This window comes from Coptis chinensis, chromosome 4, assembly GCF_015680905.1.
Source record: "Coptis chinensis isolate HL-2020 chromosome 4, ASM1568090v1, whole genome shotgun sequence".
Classification (NCBI taxonomy): Eukaryota; Viridiplantae; Streptophyta; class Magnoliopsida; order Ranunculales; family Ranunculaceae; genus Coptis; species Coptis chinensis.
The window spans coordinates 25,182,229-25,210,080 of NC_141459.1; the positions used below are offsets into that span (position 1 = coordinate 25,182,229).

The 27,852-nt window shown below is 37.3% G+C and overlaps 2 protein-coding genes and 2 pseudogenes across 2 annotated transcripts; 2 read left to right on the forward strand and 2 right to left on the reverse strand.

Moving 5' to 3' along the window:
* Positions 1-3,771: 3,771 nt before the first annotated feature.
* On the reverse strand, positions 3,772-6,588 carry LOC147502886 (serine/threonine-protein phosphatase PP1 pseudogene; annotated as a pseudogene).
* A 187-nt stretch (positions 6,589-6,775) lies between these two features.
* On the forward strand, positions 6,776-7,848 carry LOC147502887 (protein FAR1-RELATED SEQUENCE 5-like). Its single transcript, XM_086604640.1, has 2 exons — positions 6,776-7,688; positions 7,772-7,848. The coding sequence occupies exons 1-2, from the start codon at positions 6,776-6,778 to the stop codon at positions 7,846-7,848; spliced, it is 990 nt and encodes a 329-aa protein (XP_086460766.1).
* Positions 7,849-8,195: 347 nt separating this feature from the next.
* Positions 8,196-8,779, reverse strand: LOC147502888 (prefoldin subunit 5 pseudogene; annotated as a pseudogene).
* Positions 8,780-9,521: 742 nt separating this feature from the next.
* On the forward strand, positions 9,522-27,068 carry LOC147502889 (isovalerate--CoA ligase AAE2-like). The gene is given in 6 exon segments (XM_086604641.1): positions 9,522-9,641; positions 12,220-12,252; positions 14,176-14,211; positions 14,213-15,172; positions 23,595-23,602; positions 26,100-27,068. Coding segments are annotated over 6 exon segments (1,593 nt in total). The 3' UTR covers positions 26,536-27,068.
* Positions 27,069-27,852: the final 784 nt, after the last annotated feature.

The window sequence follows — 27,852 nt, forward strand, 5'->3', positions numbered from 1 at the left end:
ATCTAAGAATGTGCCTTCTGTGCTTGATTAATGAATACTCTATGTAAAATATGCAGATCAGATGTACATGAAGAACAACTTCAAATTCCACAGATCTATGTAAAATATGTAGATCAGATGTACGTAAGTCCGTGGATTGTCATTACTCTTGATTATGTAATTTAGGAACGAGGAACACTAGTGGAAAGAGCGATTTGTGTTTGTCGGTTACTCTGCTTAGTATCCGTTTTCAGCTAGGAGTGCAATTTATTGTAAGAAAGTCATCAAACTTGTAATCAATTATCTTGGTAGTGCCTGGTTAAGGTATGAAGAAGGCCCTCTCATAAAAGTAACTATATCAAGGTTTCGAAGTTATTAGACCTTGACTGAGCAAACATAACTTTGTTAAATCTTCATCAGTAGAAAAAGAATGATATCCGATATAGAAGGATACATCCCCAAGTACACTCCTGCTGCTATCTCAGGTTGATATGATGTTAATTATTTAGGTGAAATGAAATTCTGAAACAGGACGCCAACGAACATAGCCCCAGAATATGTAATCCACCTCTAAGATTGATGTTTCAACAATATAATAATCATATAAGTAATCATTTTACTTAGCTATCTAGTCCCTTTTCTAATAGAGAACACCTAAACTTCGGCACCATTGGGTTCATAACAAAGGCGGGAATGTAGTTCCAAGAGGTGCCACATTCTCTTGCAATGGATGCATCACAGGGACTCTCAACTTGCAACCAGCAAAGTGATTACATGCTGCAAAGTTGGTATGGACTCTCAACTGGCATCACTAGGAGTTGTTTCTATGGAGACAGTAAACATGAGGCACAACATTACACTCATAGGTTACACTCAAAAATAAGAAAGTAACCGATTAGGAAGTCGAAAATAATCAACTTAAATTATCGAAATCATTACAATTAGCATGACTGGCTGATTGTTTTGAAACTAATTTACACACGAAGAGAGTAGTACAAAATAGCACTTAAATAACTTTCATAACAATCCTGACAATTTTGGAAGAAAACTTGTTTTTTTTTGAGTCTTTTTGAGTTATCCCCCCAAAGATATGTCGAGTTTTGTGTTTAACCCCCAAAATTTCAATCATCACAATTAGACCCCCAATCTGTCTCAGAACTCTAAAAACACTGTTCATTTTTCCCATAATACCCAAACTACCCTTTCAAGAAAATTGCAAATATCAGTATTGCAGTATCAGTATTTCCAGTGTTTGTTTTCCAAATATCTTTTGCTTATTGCCCATCCCTTGAATGGTCAATTAACGAGTAGTATTTCTCTTACAGTGAGACCTTTTTCATTTCATGAGACAATTTCAAGCCGCCTGAGGGTGTACAGGCTCATGACATTGGAGTTGGAATTGGGTTTGAGGTTGCCGCTTGTGTTTCGGTAGAAGGAGAGATGGAGGTTACGTGTAATGAGGATCTTGGAAATTTAGTTGTTTAGCTAACGTTGAATGTAGTCCTTAAGTTGTTACCATTGGATGGGTGAATTTTATGGAAATGTGTATAAATGGGAATAAGTAATGAAACGAAGGTTTTGATTTTGCGGCGTCATAAAGAAAACGTGCATATGTGATATGTGGCAGTCCAATCGTATGCATGTTATAAATGGGAATTCGGAAATGAGCTTTTCCTTCAAGGACAATGCAATTACTGAAAAGTATTGTGTCATGAATAACTAAACCTGGTATGGTTTTATTACACAAGTAAAATACCTGTTAACACTACCTAGCCTACATTCAGTAAAAACAACAATCAATGTAGAGAAATAACAGTCTCACTTATATAGTGCATGTTGGTAACAGTTTTATCCCGAAATATAAATGGAGTTCGTAATCACAAGAACAGTGAAATCACTTGTTCTGCGTGTGTGGGGCGTGTAAAGTGTTGAATGATAGCAGTTTGGGTTATCACCCTAATTTTTTAGGTTAATGAATTTGTTTTAAGAAAGACAGCTACTAATATAAGATTTTTGTGCAATTCAAGAAAGACACCTACGAAATTTCCAAGGCACCTATCACAAAAATCTTGTCTTTTAAGGGGTCAGGCCGAGTAAGCTCCTTAAAGAAGTATCTCCTAAGCATTTCTCACTTGATTATTTGTAGAACCAGATTCAGTCACTAGAAATAATTAAGTGTAGAAAACAGAATGTGAAATCTAAAATTTAAGACTAAATTGCATGTACATACCATCATTCCACCATTTGAAGCATGTTACGACCAAGACAGCTGACTCCAATTCCGCTAGACCTAAGCTTCCTCTCCATCTTTACATCAAACCAATTGCTCCTCTATCTCTTCTTGAAATCTAGTCACCAGTAACATCAAACCAAACTCCTCAGCTTCAGTTTTCCCTATCTCTGAAAAGCCTTCCTTGCTTTAATAGCTGCTCAAACTAACTTACATATGCAAACCAAAAGAGCATGCAGCAACTTCATGTTCCGATTGTGCTCCTTGCCTTCGTAGTACCATAGTACAAATATAAACTCCATAAAAGCGGATGACATCAGAATGTGATAGGACAAACACTGTGAAATGAAAATTGCTTCAAGTCCATTTTGTACGGTATGTTGCTAACTAAGTAACTAGAAGAATGGAAAAATATACAATAAGAAGAACATATAGTAACTAGAGGAGTATGAAAAGAATTTTAAAGAAACAAACAAAACTCAGTTATAAGATCTTGGGTGTTATATTGCTAGGGAAATTTTTTGTGAGTAAGTCCCACTTTGGAGTTATAAAATTTTCATAAGGTAGTAAGTTCCCTCTTCACTTCACTTTCCACGTGAAATTTCTCGGATCCATGCCCCTCCCTCCATTAAATTTTCTGCAAAATTTGTAGAGGGTGGAGAATATACATGCAAAATACTTCCTACCAAATGAAATATCTCAAATACACAAAAGTGAGACGTAATCGCTAATATTCTCCTATGCTAGTAATCACACCCTGCATTTCAGCCATAACGCCGCGAAATCAAAACCTTCGTTTCATTACTTATTCCCATTTATACACATTTCCATAAAATTCACCCATCCAATGGTAACAACTTAAGGACTACATTCAACGTTAGCTAAACAACTAAATTTCCAAGATCCTCATTACACGTAACCTCCATCTCTCCTTCTACCGAAACACAAGCGGCAACCTCAAACCCAATTCCAACTCCAATGTCATGAGCCTACACCAACGTCGTACACCCTCTAGACGTTCGGGCGGCGGCTTGAAATTGTCTCATGAAATGAAAAAGGTCTCACTGTAAGAGAAATACTACTCGTTAATTGACCATTCAAGGGATGGCGCAATAAGCAAAAGATATTTGGAAAACAAACACTGGAAATACTGATACTGCAATACTGATATTTGCAATTTTCTTGAAAGGGTAGTTTGGGTATTATGGGAAAAATGAACAGTGTTTTTAGAGTTCTGAGACAGATTGGGGGTCTAATTGTGATGATTGAAATTTTGGGGGTTAAACACAAAACTCGACATATCTTTGGGGGGATAACTCAAAAAGACTCTTTTTTTTTTGTATATCTGCTCCTCTGGTAGTAAAAGAAAAGAGGTAAAGACAGAATTCTCTGATTGAAGAATTATGCAACGTATCTCAAATATTCAAGCAACAACCTATTTGCAAAATGAGATATCAACCAAAGATGTGTGCACTAACCCGATGGTATGTATTGAGGCTCATGAATCATCCCTTTCCACCCTTATGAGGTGGCATCCCCGGTTTTGAGATGTTCTTTGAATCCTATTTTTCCTTTCTTATCGTAGGGCTTCGGATCTGAAAGGAACATATTAACAAATCATCTACACTCATCATTGCATCAAAGATTGTCAAACTCGCCCAATAATTTGGCGAGAGAATATAGTCACCACCGATTGGGCAAAGAATTCGATCCATCTTCTACTACCCGTGAGACCGAAATGAGATCAAGGTCATGTTTCGAAGAAACTCTGCAACCTTGTCGTCCAAACGTATATGATACACCTCTGCCATTTTCTCCCCAACCTTCGACGCCTTTGTCGATCAGCCCAAAGCAAATCATGGAAGCAAACTCGATCCAAAGACATCTATCGACGAGCAATATTCCGAATCGATCCAAACTCCTCGGATCCGGAGACAAACCCCCATGCATGCAAAGAATCTTTTCATCAATAAGAGCCCCATAGGTAGGCAAATTAAGCAATCAATAAATACCTTCCAAAGCCATACATTAAACCTCCTCTTGCACTCATCATAAAACCCATATATACGGTTAATGGAAGCACATTCATGGTTGCCTCTCAGAAGAAAAAAATTCTCTGGATACTTGATCTTGTTCGCTAGGAGAAGGCAAATGGTCTATAAGCTCTGCTTACCACGATCTACATAGTCTCCCAAGAACAAATAGTTTGTCTCAGGAGGCAACCCACCATATTCAAACAATCGGAGCAGATAAGAATACTGGCTGTGTATATCACGATAAATAATTTCCTTTTTTGTTTGAACATTTTGAGTATGAATCAAAATATTTTACACGCGAATATGCAACTTTTTTTTAATCAGAATTTTAGGATTAGAAATAGAGAGAAGAGGAACCCATGAGAGAGAGAAAGAGAGTCAGGAGGGAGGGAAACAGTCACGGTAAGTTTGGACTTCGGAGAGAGAAGAAGAGTCATGAGAAAACCCTTCGTGAGAGATATTTTGTATTTTGAAATTTCTGTTTTTAAGTAAAGTCCGTAAACGGACGTCCGTCTAAGAGCGGTATATATATATATATATAGTTTTGCTCTAGTCAGGACTTCCCGGATAAAAAAACTTCCAGACTAAACAAAGTCAGGTGATTTTTTTTCTTTCTCCTTTCTTTCAACTTTTTTCTCCAACCCCACTTTTTCTCTCTCCTCTCTCACTCCTTTATTAATTTTCTTTGACCCCACACACTCTTTCTCTCTCCCCTCTCTCCTCTTTTTCAAACAATTTCACGTGATTTTTTTTCTCTCTCCTTTTTTCTCCAACCCCACTTTTTCTCTCTCCTCTCTCTCTCTCTCTCTCTCTCTCTCTCTCTACTTTATTGATTTTCTTTGACCCCACACACTCTCTTTCTCTCTCCTCTCTCCTCTCTCTCCACTTTATCAAACAATTTCACGTGACTTTTTCATTCTCCTCAATTTTTTCTCTCATGCCTCTCTCCACTCTATCTTTAATTTCTTTTTTCACACTTCCCAACTTCCGACCACACCTTCACACTCTCACATCAATATCACCACCACACTTTTTTATTTTTCACTTTTTAAGAGTGTTCCAACGTGGAACAAAATAGTCAACGCTATACTACTCTTGTTTTTCAGCATCATCACACTAGTAAGCTCAATTTTTTCTCAATTTTTTATTATTAAATGCTAACTAATTATATTCCGTTTTCAACATATTGGGGGTGGTATATTTAATTTATATACATTTAATTTCTCAAGAATTATTATTAAATGCCAACTAATTATAATTTTGCTCATATTTTGAAATTGTTATGTGTAGCATCTATTGAATGGATATGGAGTTTGAACATTTTGACTCAAATGAAGAAGAACAGTCTGATATGGTTTATATGCCTGAAGTAAAAGAAGATTGCAAACTGAAAATAGGACAAGAATTTCACTCTTTGGATGAAGCTTATGAATTTTACAACACTTATGCAAAAGTGGCTGGATTTAGTATACGAAGTAATTATACTAAGAAGGATAAAGAAGGCAATGAAATAACTAGGAAGGAGTACTGTTGTTTCAAAGAAGGGAAACCTAAACAGAAAAATAAGAGAGAAAAGAAAAGGCGACGGGGGATTGTTCGTGAGGGTTACAAGGCAAAATTGTCAGTTTTGAAGAATAAATTGAAGTCGGGTTACAGCGTCAGCCAATTTATTGAGGTCCACAACCATTCACTTTCTACCCCTCATAAAGTACATCTGTTGAGATCTCACCGTGGCGTATCTAATACAAAAAAGTCATTGTCTAATCTTTTATCATCTGCTAATATACCTATAAACCAGCAAATTAGTATTCTTTCAATGGAAGCGGGTGGAATATAAAATATTGGTTGTACAGAAAAAGACCTTAGAAATTTTGTTAGAGATTCAAAGAGCTTAGTAGATGGGCATGATGCAGAGATATTGATGGAATATTTTTTGTCAGAGCAAGAAAAAAAATTCTTCATTTTCTTTCAAAACTGAGATTGTTTTTGGGTTGATGCAAAGACAATAAGGGCGTACAAGCTTTACGGTGATGTAGTAGTGTTTGATACAACCTACAAAACTAATAAATATGGTATGATATTTGCACCATTTGTAGGGGTGAATAAACATCGACAGACTGTAATATTTGGTTGTGCATTCCTGTGTGACGAGACGACAGAATCATTCATTTGGCTACTCCAAAAATGGATGGAAGTAATGTCAGTTGACCCTCCCAAAATGATTATCACCGATCAAGACCCCGCTATGTCAAAGCTATTGCTCAAGCTCTTCCAAATACATATCACCGATCTTCGCATTTGGCATATTCTGAACAAGTTTTCTGAAAAATTGGATGCAGTCATCTATAGAGATCACTATACTGCGTTTCAAAATTGCATTTGGAATACGAGTCCGGGGAAGAGTTTGAGGCAATGTGTCAAGAAACAATAGGGAAAAAGCGAACTAAAAGATAACACTTGGTTAGTCGCATTGTATGGTATCTCGGTCCGTGGGTTCCATCATTTGTGAAACACATTTTTTTTTGCCGGCATGTCAAGTAGTCAAAGGGCGGAAAGTTCACATGCATTTTTCAAGAGGTATGTCTCTAAAGAAAATTCTTTAAATGAATTTGTTACGCGATTTAATAGGGCACTTGAATACCAGCGTCATAAAGAATTGCAAGCTGATCATGTTGATAACAATGAGCGTCCCGTGATGAAAACCCCAATTTCTATGGAGAAGCAGATGGCAGATATTTATACATTGTCTATTTTTCTTAGATTTCAGAATGAGTTGTGGGAGAGTTTGGAGTACTTTATTGAAAGTTTAGTAGAATATGAAAATCAGGTTGTCTACATGGTGAAAAGGCCAAGTGCAAGAGATTCTAGACCGCGAAAAATTGTATATGATATGGTTCTAAATTTTGCTACATGTAGCTGCAAGAAATTTGAATTTGAAGGAATTCCTTGTAGACACATTTTGACTTACTTGAAAGTTAGTCAAATTGTTTACTTGCCGGATGCTTATATACTGAGTAGATGGAGGAAAGACACAAAATTGGAAGAAATAATATCAGATGGTGGGAAAGAGGTGAAAGAAAATAGTAACAACTTTATGTTGTTGAGGCACACAAAATTATCTCATCTTACTTCAAGGGTACTTGATGATGACGCCGTAGCTTGTGAAGAGGCAAGTGAAGTATATGAAGAACATTTGAAAGTTGTACATGAAAAGATTAAGGAAATGCTGGCTATTAAAGGAGTTGGAATTTCTCCAATAGAAAAAACGCACCGACATGTGACTTTGAATGAGCCTAATCCTGTTAAAGCAAAAGGCAGTGGAAAACATAGATTACAAGGGGGAAAAAAGAAGGCACATGTTCAAGCAAGTCAACTAAGGCGTTGTAATGGATGTGGACTTACTGGGCAATCGCATGACAAAAGAAATTGTCCGAAATTGATTGGTAATTTTCGATTGCTTACTATTTTTATTTAATATGTACTCTTTTATTTTTATTTGTATTGAGCTTAATATTGGATTTTATAGGTTCAACTGGCACTCAAAGTTCGGCTGATGGTGGTGGTAACTTGTCAGCCTCTACAGAAGTTAAACACTTGCCTTGAGTGGACCATATAGTGAACTGGTGGTGCTATCCATTTGTGAAATGGAGTTAGTAGTTTTTTTTCTTCGATAAATTAAATGGGGTCGTAGCTAGAATTAGCACTGTTCTTTAGTATATGAATTGAGGTGTTTCTATTTTATTTTTTTAAGCTAATGAATTCTTAAACTTATAACTTTTAATGACTTTTAGCTAGTTCTCGGTACAAGTTTGCTAAAGAATTTGATTCTAAGTTTCCAACCAAGTGAAGTTTACTGTTTCTCTGGTTCCACTGTTTCTGACATAAGTTTCTGACACCACAAATTGGTGTCACAAAAAGTTCCACACCATGTGTAAAGCTAAAATCAGAGTTCTTAGCACAAATACGTTTGGTTGGTACTTGAAACTCGGCACCACATGGTATCTAAGTCACTCTAAACAGTTGCTTTTTAGCATTCTAGCTTGATCCTACTCACCCAACTAGCAAACATTTACTTGAAAGTTAGAAAATCCTTTCTCAAACCCACTTCTCACTATGTTGTTGGAGCTGCTTGCCTCAACTTTGCCTGCAAGAAGGCTCCTGCTTCATCAGCTATGTTCTTTTTCTTGGATGCAACCTCAATAAGTTGGTCATAATTAGACTTCATTAAGTTCATTTTGCATTCACAATACTCTTTGCCTTCAGCCATGGTTTTCTCGACGAAGTAACCAGTGCCGATATCAACGACAACTTTATCAGCACTATCAAGAGTTCCAGGTACATAAAGAGATGCTGTGAGTGGAACTAACATTTGCTTTCCTTGAGGACGAAGAGAGAGATCGTGAAGAGCATTAGATGCGATTTTGAGACGAGTACTAGCAGACCGTACGTTGTTTAAGCTGTCTTAAAGAAAAACAACTTCTTGATCTATTTGTTCTTTCACGGCTTTCAATTGCTCCACACTCATTTTCTCCATCTCTCTCTCTCTCTCTCTCTCTCTCTCTCTCTCTCTCTCTCTCTCTCTCTCTCTCTCTCTCTCTCTCTCTCTCTCTCTTGGAAATGAGGTGATCACTACCATTTTTCTTGGAAAAAAAATAAAATAAAAATGCACTTGTACAGAACAAAACAGAGTAGAATATTCAAATTGGGACTAGTATGATTTTACCTTTCTAGGAGGACTTTCATTGTTGGTGACAGAGTCTGATGACTGGCCTTCCTAAGAAACCACAATCTCCGAGTGACCAGTCAGGTTTTATTCCATGTGATTAGTATTATTCCATGTGGCTATATTGATCAGTCAGGTTTTTTCCTTTAATTGAACTAAATGGTGTTTACCATCTCTCCGAGTACTTGTCTGAGCGACAACAATCATCCAACCACATTATTAAACTTATTATACTTATGAGCTGAATCAGGAGAAACACCCTGAAAAGTGTGGGAAGTGTTACAAAGAAAACCGTTTAGTGCTTGTTGAGCCAATTTATAGACTTTAAAGCAGTATAAGAATTGATGAATGCTCAATAGACTCTGTCACAATGTTCTAATAGCAGGACTATATGTAAATGAGGAATGCAAAACCAATAGTGTACAGATTTACTTACACATTAGTTGGTCTAGAAAAAATATTGGACTTTCTCAAATGAAATCACCGGTAGAACTGTATAAGTTAATTGTAAATCTTTTAAGTTTCGCTCCTGCAAAGACATTATGGTATCAAGATGGTCTTCAAAGTCAACAATGCTGAGTGTAAGAATCGTCAAGTGCTCCAAGCATCTCATTTCCTTGAGACAGTCGGCAACCACCAAGTGAATGTCCGGGATTATGAATGCCCGAGAAAGGTGTTGAAGTTTTAACATAAATCTAGGAATTAATCCAGGAGCTTAAATACCATTGTCTAGAGGATCCTAAAGATGTAATTCTACTGAAAACATTTGATGGAGTGGGAGAAGATGTAAAAAAAGTTAAAGAAATTTGCTTTCACGTTGAAATTGTTTTGCAAAAAAAGAAGTTTGATAAAGTGGAAGTTGACAGCCAGAAGTCTAAACATGATTTTGTGTTAAGAATGTTTTACGATCAATTTCTAAATCGACGACGAATTTTGATAGCATGTGGTGAGAGATCGTGTGCACTTTCGGAAGTGGCAGCAAAAAGTTAAAAGTGAAGAGAGAGATTAGAGAGAGGGCATGGATTAAGTATTCATTAATAATAAAAATCAAATAGGGAGAGAGAGGTAAAGTGAGAACTAAATATGGAGAGAGAGTGTGTGGGGTCGGTGGGGAGAATAAAATCAGTAATGTGGAGAGAGAGTGAGAGGAGAGAAGACGTAAGAGTAAAAATGGAGAGAGAGAGTGTGGAGTCCAAGTGAGAAAATAAATTGAGAAAGAGATGAGAGAGAATAAAGAAAGGATTGGTCATTAGTCACGTGAATATTATTAGTCCGGATTTTGTTCAATACGGGAAGTCCTGACTAGAGCATTTCTTTATATATATATATATATATATAGGATTGGTCATTAGTCACGTGAATATTATTAGTCCGGATTTTGTTCAATACAGGTCCTGACTAGAACATATATATATAGGAATCGTAAGAAATTGGAAAAATTGACATGCATTTCATGAGTTCATACTTATGTTCGCTACACTGGCGGAGCCAGGATTCTAGTTCAGGGTTAGCCAAACTTTTCTTTTCTAGTTGTCTAATCAGTTTATCCCATATGTATGTAAAATTAACGTTTCATTTGTCTAGTCATTGTATTAGAAACCGTAACTAGAAATTATTGAGGAGTATTGGTGGTGTACACTAGTTTTTTCGAATATTAAATATCAAGTATTGGAGAATGAAGTTGTGATCATGTAAAATGTACGCAATATTTTTATTTAACAGAAACCATGCGTGATAAAGGAAAATTAATCTTAACTTAGGCGAAAAGATGGAATATACAAGGGGTAATATGCCAATGTCATTGATGCTCAAAACGGCGAAAATCAACAAACCGTAACATTAATAGTGGAAAATCAACAATGATTATTAATGCTCAAAATCATTCGGTGAAAATAAAACAAAATGTCTAACATTGCATTGTAAGTTGTAGATGCATCTATTATAATAAAACAAAATAGATAGACAAAGGGTGGTGGAGATTTTATAGGGATCTGCGTGTTGGGATCACTTCTATTCCATTAATTACTCCATCAATTAATTTGTACTATTAATCCTCCATTAAATATCATTAAAAAAACATTGGATTCTCTTTTGAGTGTGATGCATGAAATTTATTTTTTATGTGTTGTTAAATGAGTGCTATCCTCCAAGTGTTGTGTTTCAAATCCATTTACTTTAGATTAACTTTCAACATTTTGTATAAAACATCAATTAAGGTTAATTTCTTTTTGGGTAAATAATTAAGATTATAAGTTGGGATTGAGACGTGGGCGCTGTGGCAAGCAATTTTAATTGAATAATGAATTTCCTGACATTCCCTTACATCGGTCATTCATGTGCAGTCCTGATCTTCTCCTCAAGTTTGACGTGGGCTTAGGGCCTGAACAGCTAATCTCCATCAATAACCCAGCTTATTATGTGGGAATCAGTTTTGTGAAGAAATTAATGAGACTCTATCATTTTTTTCCGTCTCTTTCCTGAATAACCCAAGCCACTTTCTCTCCCCATTAGAGCATTCCCAATGCAAGTCACTATAAACGGAAATTGAGAGTTTTCACCTTTGAATACCAAAAAACCCTTGCCCAATACAAGGGTGACAAAGTTGGTGACTTGTAACTAAGTCATAACGAGGGTAGCACTTGCTACTGAGATTTTCACTGAGTTGTGAGCTTCGGATGGAATGTTTTATTCCGTCTCGTGTTTTTTTTTTTTTTTTTTTTTTTTTTTTCGCATGCATGTTTGCAGATTTTTTCGGTTTAATTCCGTCTCACGTGTTTTTTCGATTTAATTCCGTCTCACGTGTTTTTTCGATTTTTTTTTAAAACTTTAGACTGGATGTTTCATTCCGTTCGGTGCATTTTTTCGATTTTTACATTCAGACGGAATCAAACATCCCGTCCAAGATTTAAAGTCACCTTTGCATTTGGCACCCTCACCTTGCTTTTCACCAAAACGGTAGCAAAGAGGGGAAATTGAGCCTAAGTGGAGGTAAAAAACACTGACTTGCATTGGGAATGCTCTTACTACCTCTGTAGTTTCTTTTCCTTCACCAAAAAATTAATTGGATTATTGAAGACACCCATTAATACAGTCGTTACTCCCTCTTCTGTACTTATTAAGAGAGTTAGAGCACCAGTGATTGTTTCCTTCCATTACTCTGATATCCTCTCCGACACTTATTAAGAGTTTAATACCTACAATTAAAACCTCAACTCTCCACTTTTAGAAATTGGTTCTCTAAACTCTAGCAGTCTCGTCTCGGCAATCTTTCTCTCCAACACTTTGCATAAATCTTCTTGTTGCAGCCATCCCCCAGAAGGTACAACTTTTGAATTTGTTTTTAAACACTGTTTCTATCTTCATTTTATGATTATTTTTTTTCCTGGCTTACTCAATTTGTCATACAATTTCATTTTTAAAACCTTCCTTAACTTATGTTGTATTTTCGTAATGTCTATTCATTTTATCCAAAAAATTGGTTTAAACCAATTCTTTGATTTGATACATCACTCTCATTTGCATATGCTTTAGTTTCATATTTCTAGAATTACTAATAATACCTAGCTCACGTGATTTGGTCCTGTGAGGGATTTAATATTTACATGTGTGGATTGGCCGAGGGTTGTGAAGGTGCCAACAATATTGGTATCCCTTTATCTGTAGAGTATTACCACTTGAAGAAACTTGAATTGATTTGATTTGCATTTGATGTGAACAAACTGTCACTGAGGTGATGAATTGATGATTCGCTATTGGTATGTAAATGATTCTCTGACTCTCATACCAGTGGCGGTGGGTAAAATCGGTAGAGGCATAGCCACTATTTTGAGGTATGTCAGTTCATTAAAGTCTCTTTCTCAAGGCATGTCAGTATGATTACTCTTTGTTAAATTTATACATTTGTCAGCTATTCATTGGATAGAATTGAAGGTAATCCTAGTAATCGTATCCCTGCAACTTCCCTTGATAATAGTAGTGCAACAATTACATTAATGCAATTGTGTTACATTGATATGCAATGTGGACACTGACGCAATTCTATTATGCAAGTTAATGTTTGAATCTGGACTTGGTAGCACTGTTACAAACATGACAGATGTCAATTTTGTGGTTGAGTGTGTATATATATAGTCATACATGCCTTCTTTTTCCTGTTTCTTTTGTTTGAATGGTTAAATTTTCTTTTTTGGGGTTTGATTTTATAGTCAAGTTGTCAAAAAGTGTTCAAGATTGAGTACTTAGGGTTTGCTATGCAATCCATCCCATCCCTTGCAGTTGTTCCTCATTATTCTCTTTTTCTTGATAAAATGCTTTCTTATGTTTAAATTAAGTTGTGGTTGACGTTGGATAATTCCGATTTTAAGTATTTTCACATTGAGATGTTTTGCCGAATAGAGATTAGCGAAACGATTTTGTCTTTTGCTCAATATGCCCATATAAGTAGGTATTATGGTAATTGTTGCTTTAGTGAGCAATTTTTGTTTTTGGCATACTTGCGTATGAATATATTGATAAGAATGAGTAGTGTTTCAATTTTAATCTCCAAAATACGCATTCATGCCATAAGTTTGGTAGAGCGACACCTTGCTCTTTAATTTCAATTATATCAGAGTCTTTTGACTTGCACTAAAAATGTCAATTGTTTTGTTTAATTTTACTCTTGCAGCCTACACATTTATGGCACCGCTGGCATGCCAACATGCATACTGAACGCAAATAAATTAACCTAATTATTTTAAATGTGTTGTGCATAAAATAAGTTGAAGATACAAGAGCACTACTTGTTGAGCTGAAAAAACTCCTCTTGGGGGTGTGGAAAAGTGTGTTGAGTGAATTGGGAAGAACACTATCTCTTCTTAGCAACAAAAGGTTCAATGGTATATGCAACCAATTTATTTCAACCAAACAGTCCTTACGTGAGCTACAATGGTTAAGTTTCTCACAAGGTAACATCTTGTATTATCAAGTTTGAGTTCATGCATATAACCGTCCCCTACTTGTTTTAGTTTTTATTGTAACCCCATCTCTTAGCTTCCCTGCCCAGTGCATGCATGATGAATGGACTATTTTTTATTTTATTTTCTTTTTCTCCTCATTCCATTGCTTCCCATCTTTTAATTTTTGCTGTCTCTAAAATAATTAGTCTTTCCATCTAGTACTAGCATCCCTTTTACACTCCATTACATGCTCTATATTTTATTGAGCAGGTAGCTACGCTGGCCCCTAATGTCCCGGCAATGTATGGAGCTTCATTTCGGTGTCCCAATGGCAGGAGCAGTTCTTTGTACTCTTAATATACGTTACAACTCAGAGATGGTGTCGAGACTACTTAGACACTCAGAGGCGAAGATTATCTTTGTAGATTATCAGTTGCTTGATATTGCTCATGGTGCATTCAAACTTCTCTCTATGAAGGAAACTAAGCCACTCGAATTGGTCTTGATCACTAAATCCAATAATCCAATTCATGACAGTACCTTCACTTCTACCACCTTGGAGTACGAAAGTCTTCTGAAAACTAGAAATCCTGATTTTGAGATTGGACAACCAAAGGATGAATTGGACCCGATTTCCCTGAATTATACTTCCAGTTCAACATCAAGTCCCAAAGGAGTTGTTTACAACCACAGAGGTGCATATACCAATTCCCTTTCTACCGTTCTTCTTCATGGGATGGGCGCAATGCCTATTTACCTGTGGACCGTGCCTATGTTCCATTGCAACGGTTGGTGCCTCACTTGGGGAGTGGCTGCTCAAGGTGGAACAAATGTGTGTCTACGTAAAGTTACTCCAAAGAACATATATGGGAACATCATGCTTCACAAGGTGAACCACTTGGGTGGGGCACTGACTGTCTTGAATATGATTGTGAACGTTACACCTAGTGACAGGAAAACCCTTCCTTGGAAGGTGGAGATAATGATTGGTGGTGCACCTCCTCCTCCACAAATCTTGTTCAAAATGGAAGAGTTGGGTTTCAATGTTAGTCACCAGTATGGGCTGACTGAAACTTATGGTCCAGGGATGATTTGTATGTGGAAGCCAAAGTGGGAGTTCTTGCCGCCTGAAGAACGTGCAGAGCTCAAGTCCCGCCAGGGACTACAACATCTTGGAGTAGAGGTGGACATAAAGAATCCAATTACCTTGAAAAGTGTACCACCTGAGGGAAAAACCATGGGGGAGGTGATGTTCAGAGGGAACACTGTGATGAGTGGTGTTAGCTAGAATAGTTGTATGTAAACAGCAACTAGAGTAGAACAGAAGGAATAGTAGATAAGGACAGCAATAACAGGGAACAGCCAAGGCGCGGATTAGGCTGTCCTTAAGAAAAGATTTCGCCCCTTCCAGTGGTGCAGAAAGGCAGCAGTGGCATCTTCCTCATAGGATTCAATGGTTTACAGCAGTTTGATTTGCATTAAAACAAACTACTCTTTAGAACGACAGTATAACTCTCTCTGGCGGCTAACAGTAAGAAGAGAAGAAGAAGGCCAGCAACAGTAGCTTGGGTTTAGAAGTGCTAGATGTGTTTCTCTCTTGAATACCTCTTATGGATGCAAAGTCCTTGTTTATATAGAGGTAAGTTCATCTGTTTCCAAAACAAATAAAGACTCCTATTTGAAATAGACACCCGATTTCCAAATAAGAGAATGACTCCTATTGGGAATAGTAATTTGAAATACTAATCATCAAGAGATCCCAACAACCCCCCACTATTTCAAAATACTTATAGTCCCCCACTATTTTGGAATAGGTATTACAAAAGAAATGGGTTAATGAAATGCCAGAGAGAATCGAAAAAGCAATGCCTAAGATACTGATGCTTTACGGGCTTGAACTAGTCATAGAGTAACATGTCTTATAATACGTGAAAGTGGTGGATTAAAAAATCTTTGAACCAACATTTCCTTGTAGTAAAATAGATCACATCCACCCACACTGCTTTTTCATTATATGCCAGTTTTGCAGTGTTGCGCTTTTTGGCCTTTGCGCTTCCTGTGTTCTATGAATGCTCTAGAGTACTTGCCCGAATACTCATAAGAACCGACCCAGTTCTACATTCACGTAGGTGGATTTCCATCAGGTGTACATTGTAGTTTAAATACTCCACCTCATTAAAATATGGGCTATGGAATCCAATAAGAGTTAAAGAACTCATCCTTACTCACTGCAATTATAGTTATACAAAGTATACTATAATACCATCTCGCCATAGGGTGGGACGTCTCATAAATATATAAGATGATAGTACTGCAGAATGACGAAGTGACTTGTTTTTCCCTTTGAACCTACTTCATGGGATCTCCAATCACATAGGTAGGGTTGTCGTCAGTGTCGCCCTATATATATAGGCATAAGTCCCATCCCCCTTGACGTATAACCACTTGCCTCCAAAAAGTGGTGTGGTTAGACATGTGGCCAAACGAAGTCCAACCTAACATAATCTTTAGCAGCTGCTTGATTAAGTTATATCTCAAACTTATATGTATTCTTTTCCCATTGCACATATTTCTTTATGTCTTAGATATTGCAATGAGACAGTTGCAAAGCATATACACATTAGGAGACTGTTTAGAGCCAATAGGAAGATTTGCCAAGAGGTCGCTAACCCACTCAACATCATCACACGCCTTTTCTAAGGCGATTAGCTTGGATGATATCCAAGACACTCAATTTCCATCAAGGGTAAACACATAAACGTTACTGGATCCAATTTATAACACATTACCCTTTCAACAATGATGGAAATCTACTAAATATAAGTCCATAATCAATGACTTTGCTATAGTACTTGGATAATTTGACAATATACATTCAATGTTCCTTATAAGAACAATGGGTTATCAACCCAGTATTCAATTAATGTAGGCAATGTCATGTCTCACATATATAATCCATCAAATACAATAGGCTACCAATGATATTGACATATTTAGTATGAGAAAACACAAGTAGATTATTTTTTCATAAGATGGATATTTGCCATAATAGGTGTTAACACATGCTTACTATCATAATACCCATACTTTTCAATGAAAAATATTTATACTAAGTGCTATAACAACATAATGAGACCAACATGACTTTTAATTCCTATATTCACAAGTCATTCAATTATGTAGTGCTCGAAATTTCCCTATACCATCCGGCCGGTCTAGTTTAAGGTACGCTGTGGGCTTCAACCATATTCAAACGTCAACATCTTGACAACTGAATATAGCAGTTACAGAAATGAGTTTAACAACATAATGAACTATATATCATCTCCCATGACGGTCTATTATGTGTTTCAATTAGGAATTTCTCTGTCTCATACACATTCTCAATGTTAGCACTCATGATATGAAATCATCTAAACAAAGAGAGATTAACACATATGTCTTGCTTTACTCTAAAGAAATGACACATCTTTATCAACAACGATACTTTGACATCCATACGACACCATATATTTTGTTGAATTGCTCATGCCATTTATAGGCGCTTGAATCAATTCATACAAAGATTTAACTAAATTGTATACCTTAAGCTCATCACCTGGTACTACTTGGTATTGTAGTTCCGCACAACTACTCAACTAGAGTCTTTAGAATTCTGAAGAAGAAATTCTAGTTACATGAGCAAGGTTCCAAAGTAGTATAAATCTTGTCTCTGAGTAAAACCCCTTGGCTATTATTATTAGCTTTGTATTTTGCAATACAACTATCACGTTTTAGTTTTCTCTTGAAGATCCAATTCAACCTATACATCCCCCAATAAATCAAGAGTCCAATTTAGAGGAGTTATATCCTTTAAAAAGGACACTTCTCATAGACAGACAACTTTCTTATAGGTTAATGAATCTTCCTAAAGAAACATATAAACATCATCACCGTGAATGGTAGATATACTTACTGATAGTCTTTTATGTAGTTCATTATGAACATCCAACCACTCTATGCCAATTTCATAGAAAACACATCCTCAAATAATATTAGCATATAAGACATTTAATAATAGTGCGGTATCTACAAGATTGTTATTACGCATGACAACTAAAAACAAACATTACTATTATGAGTTTCACCAATGAACATCTACTAGATAGTTCTAGGTCTCAAAAAAAAAAAAAAAACTTTTTTTAGATTCATTCACAATAGCCTTGGCAAGACACCCCCCACATTTTGAAGCATTTTTGGATAGACCCAAGACCTTTCCATACTTTGTAGTTCATTGTCTTTCCAATTATCTTGTGAGGTAAACTATGATAAAACAGTGTCATGCATATAGGTCACCACCCCCCACAGTTTAATGGTTACTCAACCTAATCAAACTTACATGTAAAACACATTATACCACTACAAATACTAAAAGAATCAACATGACAATAATATGCACTCTTATGACAAGAATATACTTTACTTAAATCTATGATTATGGATCATATTAAACATAGTTATATTATGTTCATGCTATCTATATGAAAGGAAATCCACAAGTGATTTAAATGAATTTTAAAGAATAGAAGAATTAGATGAAAAGGGTTTTACCCAAAATAATATCATTATCATTCTTCTTTTAATCATTCAACATTCCAACTTACATAGTGAGACAATCCACGTACTTGTACATCACCTTGGCTATTTATTCATAGTCATAGGAGGATAATGTCTAATAAGATGACAATCTACAAGCGTTATATCTCCTTGTCTAAAATAGTCACTGGAGGATATTGTCTAAGAAGACAATCCATAATCTTACATCTCCTTGATTAAATTAGGTTTAGGAGGATATTGATTGTTTCCCATATTGTTTCCTCTCGTAGACAACGATGCTCATTACTTAATAATATATGACATGGTTAAGTTTCATGCCAATGTTAAATAATGCATATATGCCAAACATGGTTAATATCATATCATAGGTTTAGGAAAAGTAAACTTTAACTGTACCCCTCACAACAAAAAGTATACGATATTTAAACAAATCAAGCCACTGAATATGCAAAACAACTGAGGACTCTACCTCCTCTTTTTACATGAGCTCAAGTAAGATAGAATACCCTATCAACAAAACCTCAAGTACTACCACAACATCTAATGGCTCAACCCATTAATGTCTTCAACTATAAAATTTTACCAATAAACTATCATCAAGTTCAAAGTAAATTCACGATGATTAATATCCAAAACTAGCATGCTACACAACTTTAACATATGCTATATTTGATATAAGCTACAAGTTACTTCATCTAACATGTATTTTCATAACAGTACAATTATAACCATCGTCTAACAACACGTACACTCAATAGAGGTAAGCAATTATGCATTGAATACATTATAATTACTATCCAAAATTTGAGTGTGGTTGATATTAAATATCTTAAGGTCTCTCTTAGACCATCTACATCTCTCTTAGACCATCTACATATATCTACATATATACAGAGAAAATTAATATCAAACTACTTCTAGTCAAACAAATTAACATCTTAGTGATAAACACGTATAATTTGTTGATTAGGTTATTAAAGAAGTTTAAGCTTAAGAATTTCCCTCCTAAGAAAAACTAGCATGCAACTCAAGGCAAGAATATCACCATATAATTAAACCAAAAGAATTGCAAAGAGTGAAAGAATACAATACCTAACCGATTGAAAAACCGGATTACCATATTTTCCTCCTAGAAAAATAGTTAAAAAGAACTGTAATTCTGAACCAGCTCAGGACGAATTGGGTATCAAGCCTTATACCACTGGAAAGCTATTTGAATCATCTATCTAACACAAGAAGTGGATTGCAAAACCAAGCTCTGAGCTGAAAGTTATAGCAGTTTTTGTAACGAGTGACACAACTATAAAAAAGACGAACTTTGACGTTTTTCTTGTTTAAATCTCATATTTGACTCCCACAAACGTAGGAGAAAGGTCTACAACCATATAGGGTTTGATAAACCACAAAAGATCAATAAATATTCAATATTTAATTGGTTTCCCTAAGAAAAATGAAATTATTAGAAAATTTCTAAAGTCATAACCCAATAACACAAACAATAACTCAAAGTAAAATACTTATCATTTTATTGCCGTATTAAAACACTCTTCTTTGTTATGCTACGAAATTCATTCCATAAGATTGTTAGAATAGTTGTATGTAAACAACAACTAGAGTAGAACAGAAGGAACAGTAGACAAGGACAGCAGTAATAGGGAACAACCAAGGCGCGGATTAGGCTGTCCTTAAGGAAAGATTTAAGATTTCTTCCGATTCCAAAGGGTGCGGCAAAGATGGCGTCTTCCTCACAGGATTCAATGGTTTACAGTAGTTTGGCTTGCACTAGAACAAACTACTCTCTAGAACGGCAGTATAACTCTCTCTGACGGCTAACAGTAAGAAGAGAAGAAGAAGGACAACAACAGTAGCTTGGGTTTAGAAGTGCTAGATGTGTTTTGTTGGGGTTTATACCAATACCAATCGATTTCCCACTACACAGATAACTTGTATTTGAGCAATAACAACTCCAATCAACAATCTAAATAATCCCTACAACCAAACTAACATGCCCAACTCGCTAAACAACTATTAACAACAGATAATAATGTAAAGCAATAAAAGCATACCACAACATAAAGATATACCATGGTTCGGCCAATGGTGCCTACTTCCACAAGAGCTAATCCTTTTATAAAGTGGGAAGGAAGATTACAATCACTCCTTGCAGTCTCTCATCTTACTAGATCACTCCTCTCTCTTTACAGACTTGTCTCTCTATAAAGGTTATCTCTCAATCTTGATTGCTTTCAAGATTAGGTTTCTCTCTTTGTTCTTGTATATTTTCGTGTCTCTTCTGAGTGTTAGGTTTTGCCAAAACAACTTATATTGTAAACTTGCGGTTCACAAAAAATAGAATGCTACCAAAAATAGGTATGGGCGCGGGGCGCACCTTGGGAAAGGCCAAGTCGAGCGCGGGGCGTGCTCAATCGCCTGGAGGTTTGTCAAGGGAAGAGCGCGGGTTGCACTTCGAGCAAGAACAAATTGAGCATGTGCGCTCAGCCTTCTTCACGTAGACTGAACTTCAATTTCTCCTCATGTGAGGGATAACTCCAACAATCTCACTCTCCCGAACAGTGAGGGGAGATACCTCCATGCAATTTCCAAATCAACAAGAGGAGTCTGCTACCATTCCGGTGGTAGCACATCAAATATCAAACTTATCTTTCGGTAAGACTTTGGTCATCATATCCAACCCGTTCTTGCCGGTATGGATCTTCTCGATACAAAAATGCTTGTCTTCGAGTACTTCTCTAATCCAGTGATAACACACATGTATATGCTTGGATCTAGAATGAAAACTCAGATTCTTGCTCAAATGGATGGCGCTCTGACTGTTACATGGAACTACAAACTGTTTATGCTTTAGCCCTAGTTCGTTAAAGAACCTCTTCATCCATAATATCTCTTTGTAACACTCAGTGGCTGCAATATACTCGGCTTTTGTAGTGGAGAGGGCAACACACTTTTGCAACTTAGATTGCCAAGAAACTGCTCCCTCTGCAAAAGTAACCAGATAACCGGAGGTGGACTTCATCAAGTCAACATCACTTGCCATGTCTGCATCAGTGTAGCCTTCAAGTAAGGGCTTATTTCCACCAAAACACAAACACGATTTGGAAGTGCCCTTGAGATATCTCAATATCCACTTAACACCTTCCCAATGCTCCTTCCCTGGATTTGACAGAAATCGGCTTACAACACCAACAACGAAAGCAATATCCGGTCTTGTACACACCATTACATACATTAAGCTGCCCACTGCGGATGCATAAATAATATTTTCCATCTGACTCTGCTCATGCTCACCTTTTGGATACATCTCTTTGGTCATGCAGAACTGGCCACCAAGTGGACAACTGACTGGCTTCACTTGATCCATGTTGAATCTCTTCAACACCTTTTTAATGTAGCTTTCTTGAGAAAGCCACAACTTTCCACTCTTTCTATCACGAGTGATCCGCATCCCAAGTATCTACTTTGCTTGACCCAAATCCTTCATCTCAAAGGACTTACTCAAGTCTTTCTTCAGCTTGGATATTTTGTTGATGTTCGGGTCAACTATCAACATATCATCTACATACAACAAGAGCACAATGAAATCCCCGTCTGGAAATTTTTGAACAAACACACAATGATCGGAAGCAGACTTCTTGTATCCTTACTTCACCATAAAGGAATCAAACTTTATGTACCATTGTCTCGGTGCTTGCTTCAACCTATACAAGCTCTTTATCAGCTTGCATACTAGGTGCTCCTTGCCCTTGACCTCAAACCCCTCTACCTGGTCTATGTAGACATCTTCTTCAAGGTCTCCATGAAGAAAAGCTGTCTTAACATCTAGCTGCTCAACCTCTAGGTTCATACTTGCAGTCATACCCAATACCACCTGGATAGAAGTCATCTTCACTACAGGAGAGAAAATCTCATCAAAGTCAATCCCTTTTCTTTAACTGAACCCCTTCACAATAAGGCGAGCTTTGTACCTTATATGTGGATTGTTCTCCTCATGCTTGACCTTGTAGATCCACTTATTTTTGAAAATTTTTCGTTTTTCTGGTTTCTCAACTAACTCATAAGTGTGCTTTTTATACAAAGAATCCATCTCGTCATGCATGACCTTCAACCACTTCTCTTTGTCTGTACCTTCAAGAGCCTCTTGATAGTACATCAGTTCTCCACCATCCCATAGTAGAACGTACGTACGTGGTGGATACCTGGTTGAAGCTAGTCTTTTTCTGTCTGACCTCCTTGCCCCATCTGTTGGTGCCTTAGGAGGATGCACTTCTGCTTGCTCTGGTGGTGGTTCATGCACTTCATCTGCATTTTCTATACCAATAGGTTCTATCCCATCATAAGCAATAGGATTCTCATCATGAGCTTCAAACTCATGGTTCTCTGCATTCTCAATGCCTTCTGCACGTTCCATAGTAGGAACTTCTGTTTCTAAATCAACAAGATCATTGGTGAAAGCCTGTAGCTTATCACCTTCCTCAAAGTCTGCTATGGTTTGGTCTTCCAGAAACACAACATCTCGACTTCAGGTTACCTTCTTGTTAATCGGATCATAGAGTTTGTAACCAAATTTTTCATCTCCATAACCCACAAAAATGCACTGCTAGGCTTTGTCATCAAGCTTGGATTTCTCATCCTTCGGAATATGCACAAATGCCCTACACCCAAATACCCTCAAGTATCCATAATCAACATCTCTGCCTGATCATACTTTCTCTGGATAATCACTATTCAGAGGCTTTGACGGCGATAGGTTGATCACATGCACGGCTGTACGCATTGCTTCTACCCAGTAGGTTTTAGGTAGCTTTGAGTGAGATAGCATGCATCTCATCCTCTATACAATGGTACGATTCATTCTCTCTGCTATTCCATTATGTTGCGGTGTCTTGGGAACGGTCTACTTATGACGAATCCTATGACTCTGGCAATACTCTTCAAACGGCCCAATGTACTCATCCCCATTATCTGAGCGAATACACTTCAACAACTTCACTGTCTCTCTTTCAACCATGCTATGGTCTTTATCCTTGGTCTTCATACTATATGCCCATACCTTTCTTGACGCATCATCAATGAAGGTCATGAAGTATAAAGCTCCCCTGTGGGACTTCACTTTTATAGGACCACATAAGTCTGTGTGCACCAGTTCAAGGACATTATCCTTTCTGTGAGACGAGAATCTTTGGAAAGACACCTTGTGTTGCTTTCCTACCAAACAGTGAGTACATGTATTTAAATGTGTACCTTTAATGTCTGGCAAGGCCTTTTGCTTAGCAAGAACTTCCATCCCTTTTATGCCCATATGACACAGTCTCTTATGCCACAGCTTCGGAAGCTTCTTCTTTACGCGATTCACTTCTACTTTACACAAATTAGCCTGTGTTTTGTAAAGAGAGCAAGTTTTCTTCCCTCTGGCTGCTACAATGGAACCTCTGCTCAGTTTCCATACCCCATTACCAAACGAATTTACAAAGCCATCGTCATCTAACTTCCCAGCCGAAATTAGGCTTAGCCGAATGTCAGGGACATGTCTTACATCCTTGAGTGTCAAGGTGTAGCCAACATTGGTTTCTACATGAACATCACCAATGCCTATAATTTTCGAGACTCCACTATTATCCATCTTCACTTCACCATATTCACCATAGCTGTAGGTAGTGAAGAATCTCCTGTGCGGTGTGACATGATATGATGCTCCTGTATCTATCACCCACTCTGTATCTTGGCCTGAGGTACTAAGACAGCACACACTACAACCTGACACAATTCCTACTAGATAGTCGACTAGTGCGGTAGTATCTCTGCCTGTGTTTCCATTCCTCTACACCATGTCTTCATGTACATAGTTATTCTTCTCATCCCTCTTCAGTGTTTTGCACTCATACCTGAAGTGTCCCTTGGTGGCACAATAGTAACATTTCCTCTCTGCCTTAGGAGTTATAGCTTCACCCCTAGATTTACTTCTGTCATCATCTTTAGAACGAGATGGTTTTCTGTTTCTAGCTACCTCTCTCCCATTTCTCTGTGAGAAGGATCTCTGAGTGAGAGGAGCTACCTTTTGAACTCCTTTTAGTCTCCTCATTCAACAAAGACGCGGTAGCCATCTCCATGGTAACGATTCCATCCTTGGCTGCTCCGTGTAGAGAGACTACTAACGTCTCCCAACTTTCGGGTAGATAGCCTAAAAGAAACAAAGCCTCAACTTTGTCTCCCAAATTAATTTTCATCAAATGCATCTGATTGATGGTATTCTGTACTTTGTTAAGATGCTTAGACATTGAAGAACCTTCTTAGTATTTCGTGTTGACAAACTTCTTAACGACCAGCACTTTGTTTCTGCCCGATTTCCTCTTATAGAGGTCTTCGAGTTTCTTCCACAAGCCAAAAGCTGTAGTCTCTTGGGATACATGGTGAAAGACACTGTCATCAATCCACTGTCGAATGTGCCAAATTGCTTTTCTGTCAAGCTTGCTCCACTCAGCCGCAGCAACCGATTCTAGTCTTTCTCCTTCATTCTCAATGGGTTGTGCCAAGTCCTTGCAATAAAGCAAGTCTTCCATCTTGGCTTTCCAAATGATGTAGTTCTTCCTATTCAGACTCGTCATGCGAGTGTTCACGAATTGTCCATCTCTACAAGTTATTTAAACACAAATCTTCTTTCAGGAGTTTTGTCAAACATCTTCCGACCAAGATTTGGATAACACCCTAGGCTAATCTAACTTGGCTACGATACCACTTGTTGGGGTTTATACCAATACCAATCGATTCCCAACTACACAGATAATTTATATTTGAACAATAACAACTCCAATCAACAATCTAAATAATCCCTATAACCAAACTAACATGCCCAACTTGCTAAACAACTATTAACAACATATAATAATGTAAAGCAATAAAAACATACCACAACACAAAGATATACCGTGGTTCGGCCAATGATGCCTACTTCCATAAGAGCTAATCCTTTTATAAAGTGGGAAGGAAGATTACAATCACTCCTTGCAGTCTCTCACCTTACTAGATCACTTCTCTCTCTTTACAGGCTTGTCTCTCTGCAAAAGTTATCTCTCAATCTTGATTGCTTTCAAGATTGGGTTTCTCTCTTTGTTCTTGTATATTTTCGTGTCTCTTCTGAGTGTTAGGTTTTGCCAAAAAACCCCAACCTATATTGCAAACTCGCGGTTCACCAAAAAATAGAATGCTGCCAAAAATAGGTATGGGCACGGGGCCCGTGCCTTGGGCAAGGCCAAGTCGAGCGCGGGGCGCGCTCAATTGCCTGGAGGTTCGTCAAGGCAAGAGCTGGTCGCTTCGAAAGAACAAGAACAAATCTTGTCGCTCTTGGCCTTCTTTCTTCACGCCAGGAACTTGGGTTTCTCCTCATGTGAGGGATAACTCCAACATGTTTCTCTCTTGAATACCTATTATGGACGCAAAGTCTTTGTTTATATAGAGGTAAGTTCGTTTGTTTCCAAAACAAATAAAGACTCCTATTTGGAATAGGCACTCGGTTTCCAAATCAGAGAATGACTCCTACTGGGAATTGTAATTTGAAATGCTAATCATCAAGAGATTCCAACAAGTGGGTACCTCAAAGATTTGAAAGCAACACAGGAAGCATTTGATGGTGGTTGGTTTCGAAGTAGGGATCTAGCTGTGAAGCATCCTGACGGTTACATAAAAGTGAAGGATCGTTCAAAGGACATTATCATTTCTGGCAGAGAGAATATAAGCACTATTGAGGTGGAAACAGTGTTGTATAGTCACCCAGCAGTACTGGAGGCTGTAGTCGTTGGACAGCCTGACCATCATTGGGGCGAGACACCTTTTGCCTTCGTAAAATTGAAAGAAGGGTGCAGTGTGGAAGCCAAAGAGATTATCAAATTTTGCCGGGATCACTTGCCTCACTATATGGCTCCCCGTACTGTTGTTTTTGATGATCTGCCAAGAACTTCAACTGGAAAGGTTCAAAAGTTTCTTCTAAGGAAGAAGGCAGAAAACATGGACAACCTTCCTTAACAAGGCAAATTATGAGTTATGACGGCACTAGTTCAAAAGGTGCCATTGTGATAATCATACTGCTTTTCTAAGCTTTGGATCAGTTGGCCTTAACTTGGAAAGAGCAATGTAGAAGCGGTACATACGAACTACAACCATTCTGGTCATGTTCAAGTGTTCAACAATGAGGGTTTCGCAACGAGAATAGTGTTGGACTTTGTAAAGCCTCCTGCAATCAACACTGGAATCAACTATAACTGTGGAGTTCTACTTCGCTTCTCTGTCATCGCCACTGATTTTACATTCTTTCGGGAGGATAGATGGATACTTGATTGCAGGCAAATGCTTTTGAGGTATTGAGAATTGAGAGGCAGATTAAAGAAACACAACAGCTAATTTCTGTAATACGGATTTCTGCCAACCATTGGAGTATGAACACCCAAATACGTACTATCCTGTTTTTGGGTATTTACTATATATTTAAGGACGCTGGACAGTTAATCGTGGTCCGAGCACTTGTATCTAACGTCATAAAATCAAACATATTTGATCAAGTCTTTGTTCTCGTATGTTGTATAGTGATGTAAACATTGAGGAGTTGAAAACATAATGTTTTGCTGAAGCTAACAAAGAGTAGTGAAAAGAGAGTGAAGCAATGGTGGCCAAACAAACCTCAGTTCGTGCATAGGGTAATTCTACCTATTACAGGTTTACAGTGTAACTTTATCTTACATTGTATCCTTTTCACTAACTGTTGGAGTGTCTACACTAGACTCTCCCATGTGTGAACTGTAATTTTTTCTTTTTGCTCAATACAATTACCCTTTGCCAAAAAAAAAATTGTTTTCACTGGTTTTTGTAGGGTGATTGATTGAAATAAATGTGTGTTAATTGGGTTATTTTACCCGTTTACGAAGCCCATATTCATTTACACAATTTGGGCTTTGGGATAGCTAATTAAGTTCAAGTAAGAAGGAGAGTCTCCGTGGGAGTGCAGTAGTGTTTCGTTACTTCGTATGGCTAGAGTATGCTGAATCTCAGCGTAGATATATAGTCTGCTTGGGATGTCATGTAATGGAATTGGTGAATTAGAAAAATCCCACACATCCAGCAACAGTTATAGTTCGAAAGTCCCACTAGGAACATAATACATAATACATGTAGATAGATGTGCATTCTCTCCATTGATCAATAATGTTTAGTTTCAGTAAAGCCAAATTTATCTTATAACTGGGCTGTTATGTCGAAAACCTGCCTACCCAAAACTTTGCCTACGGAGAAATACAAACATGAGTCTCAGCGTCAGGAGGCTGATATACAAAAAAGGTGTGAATTATC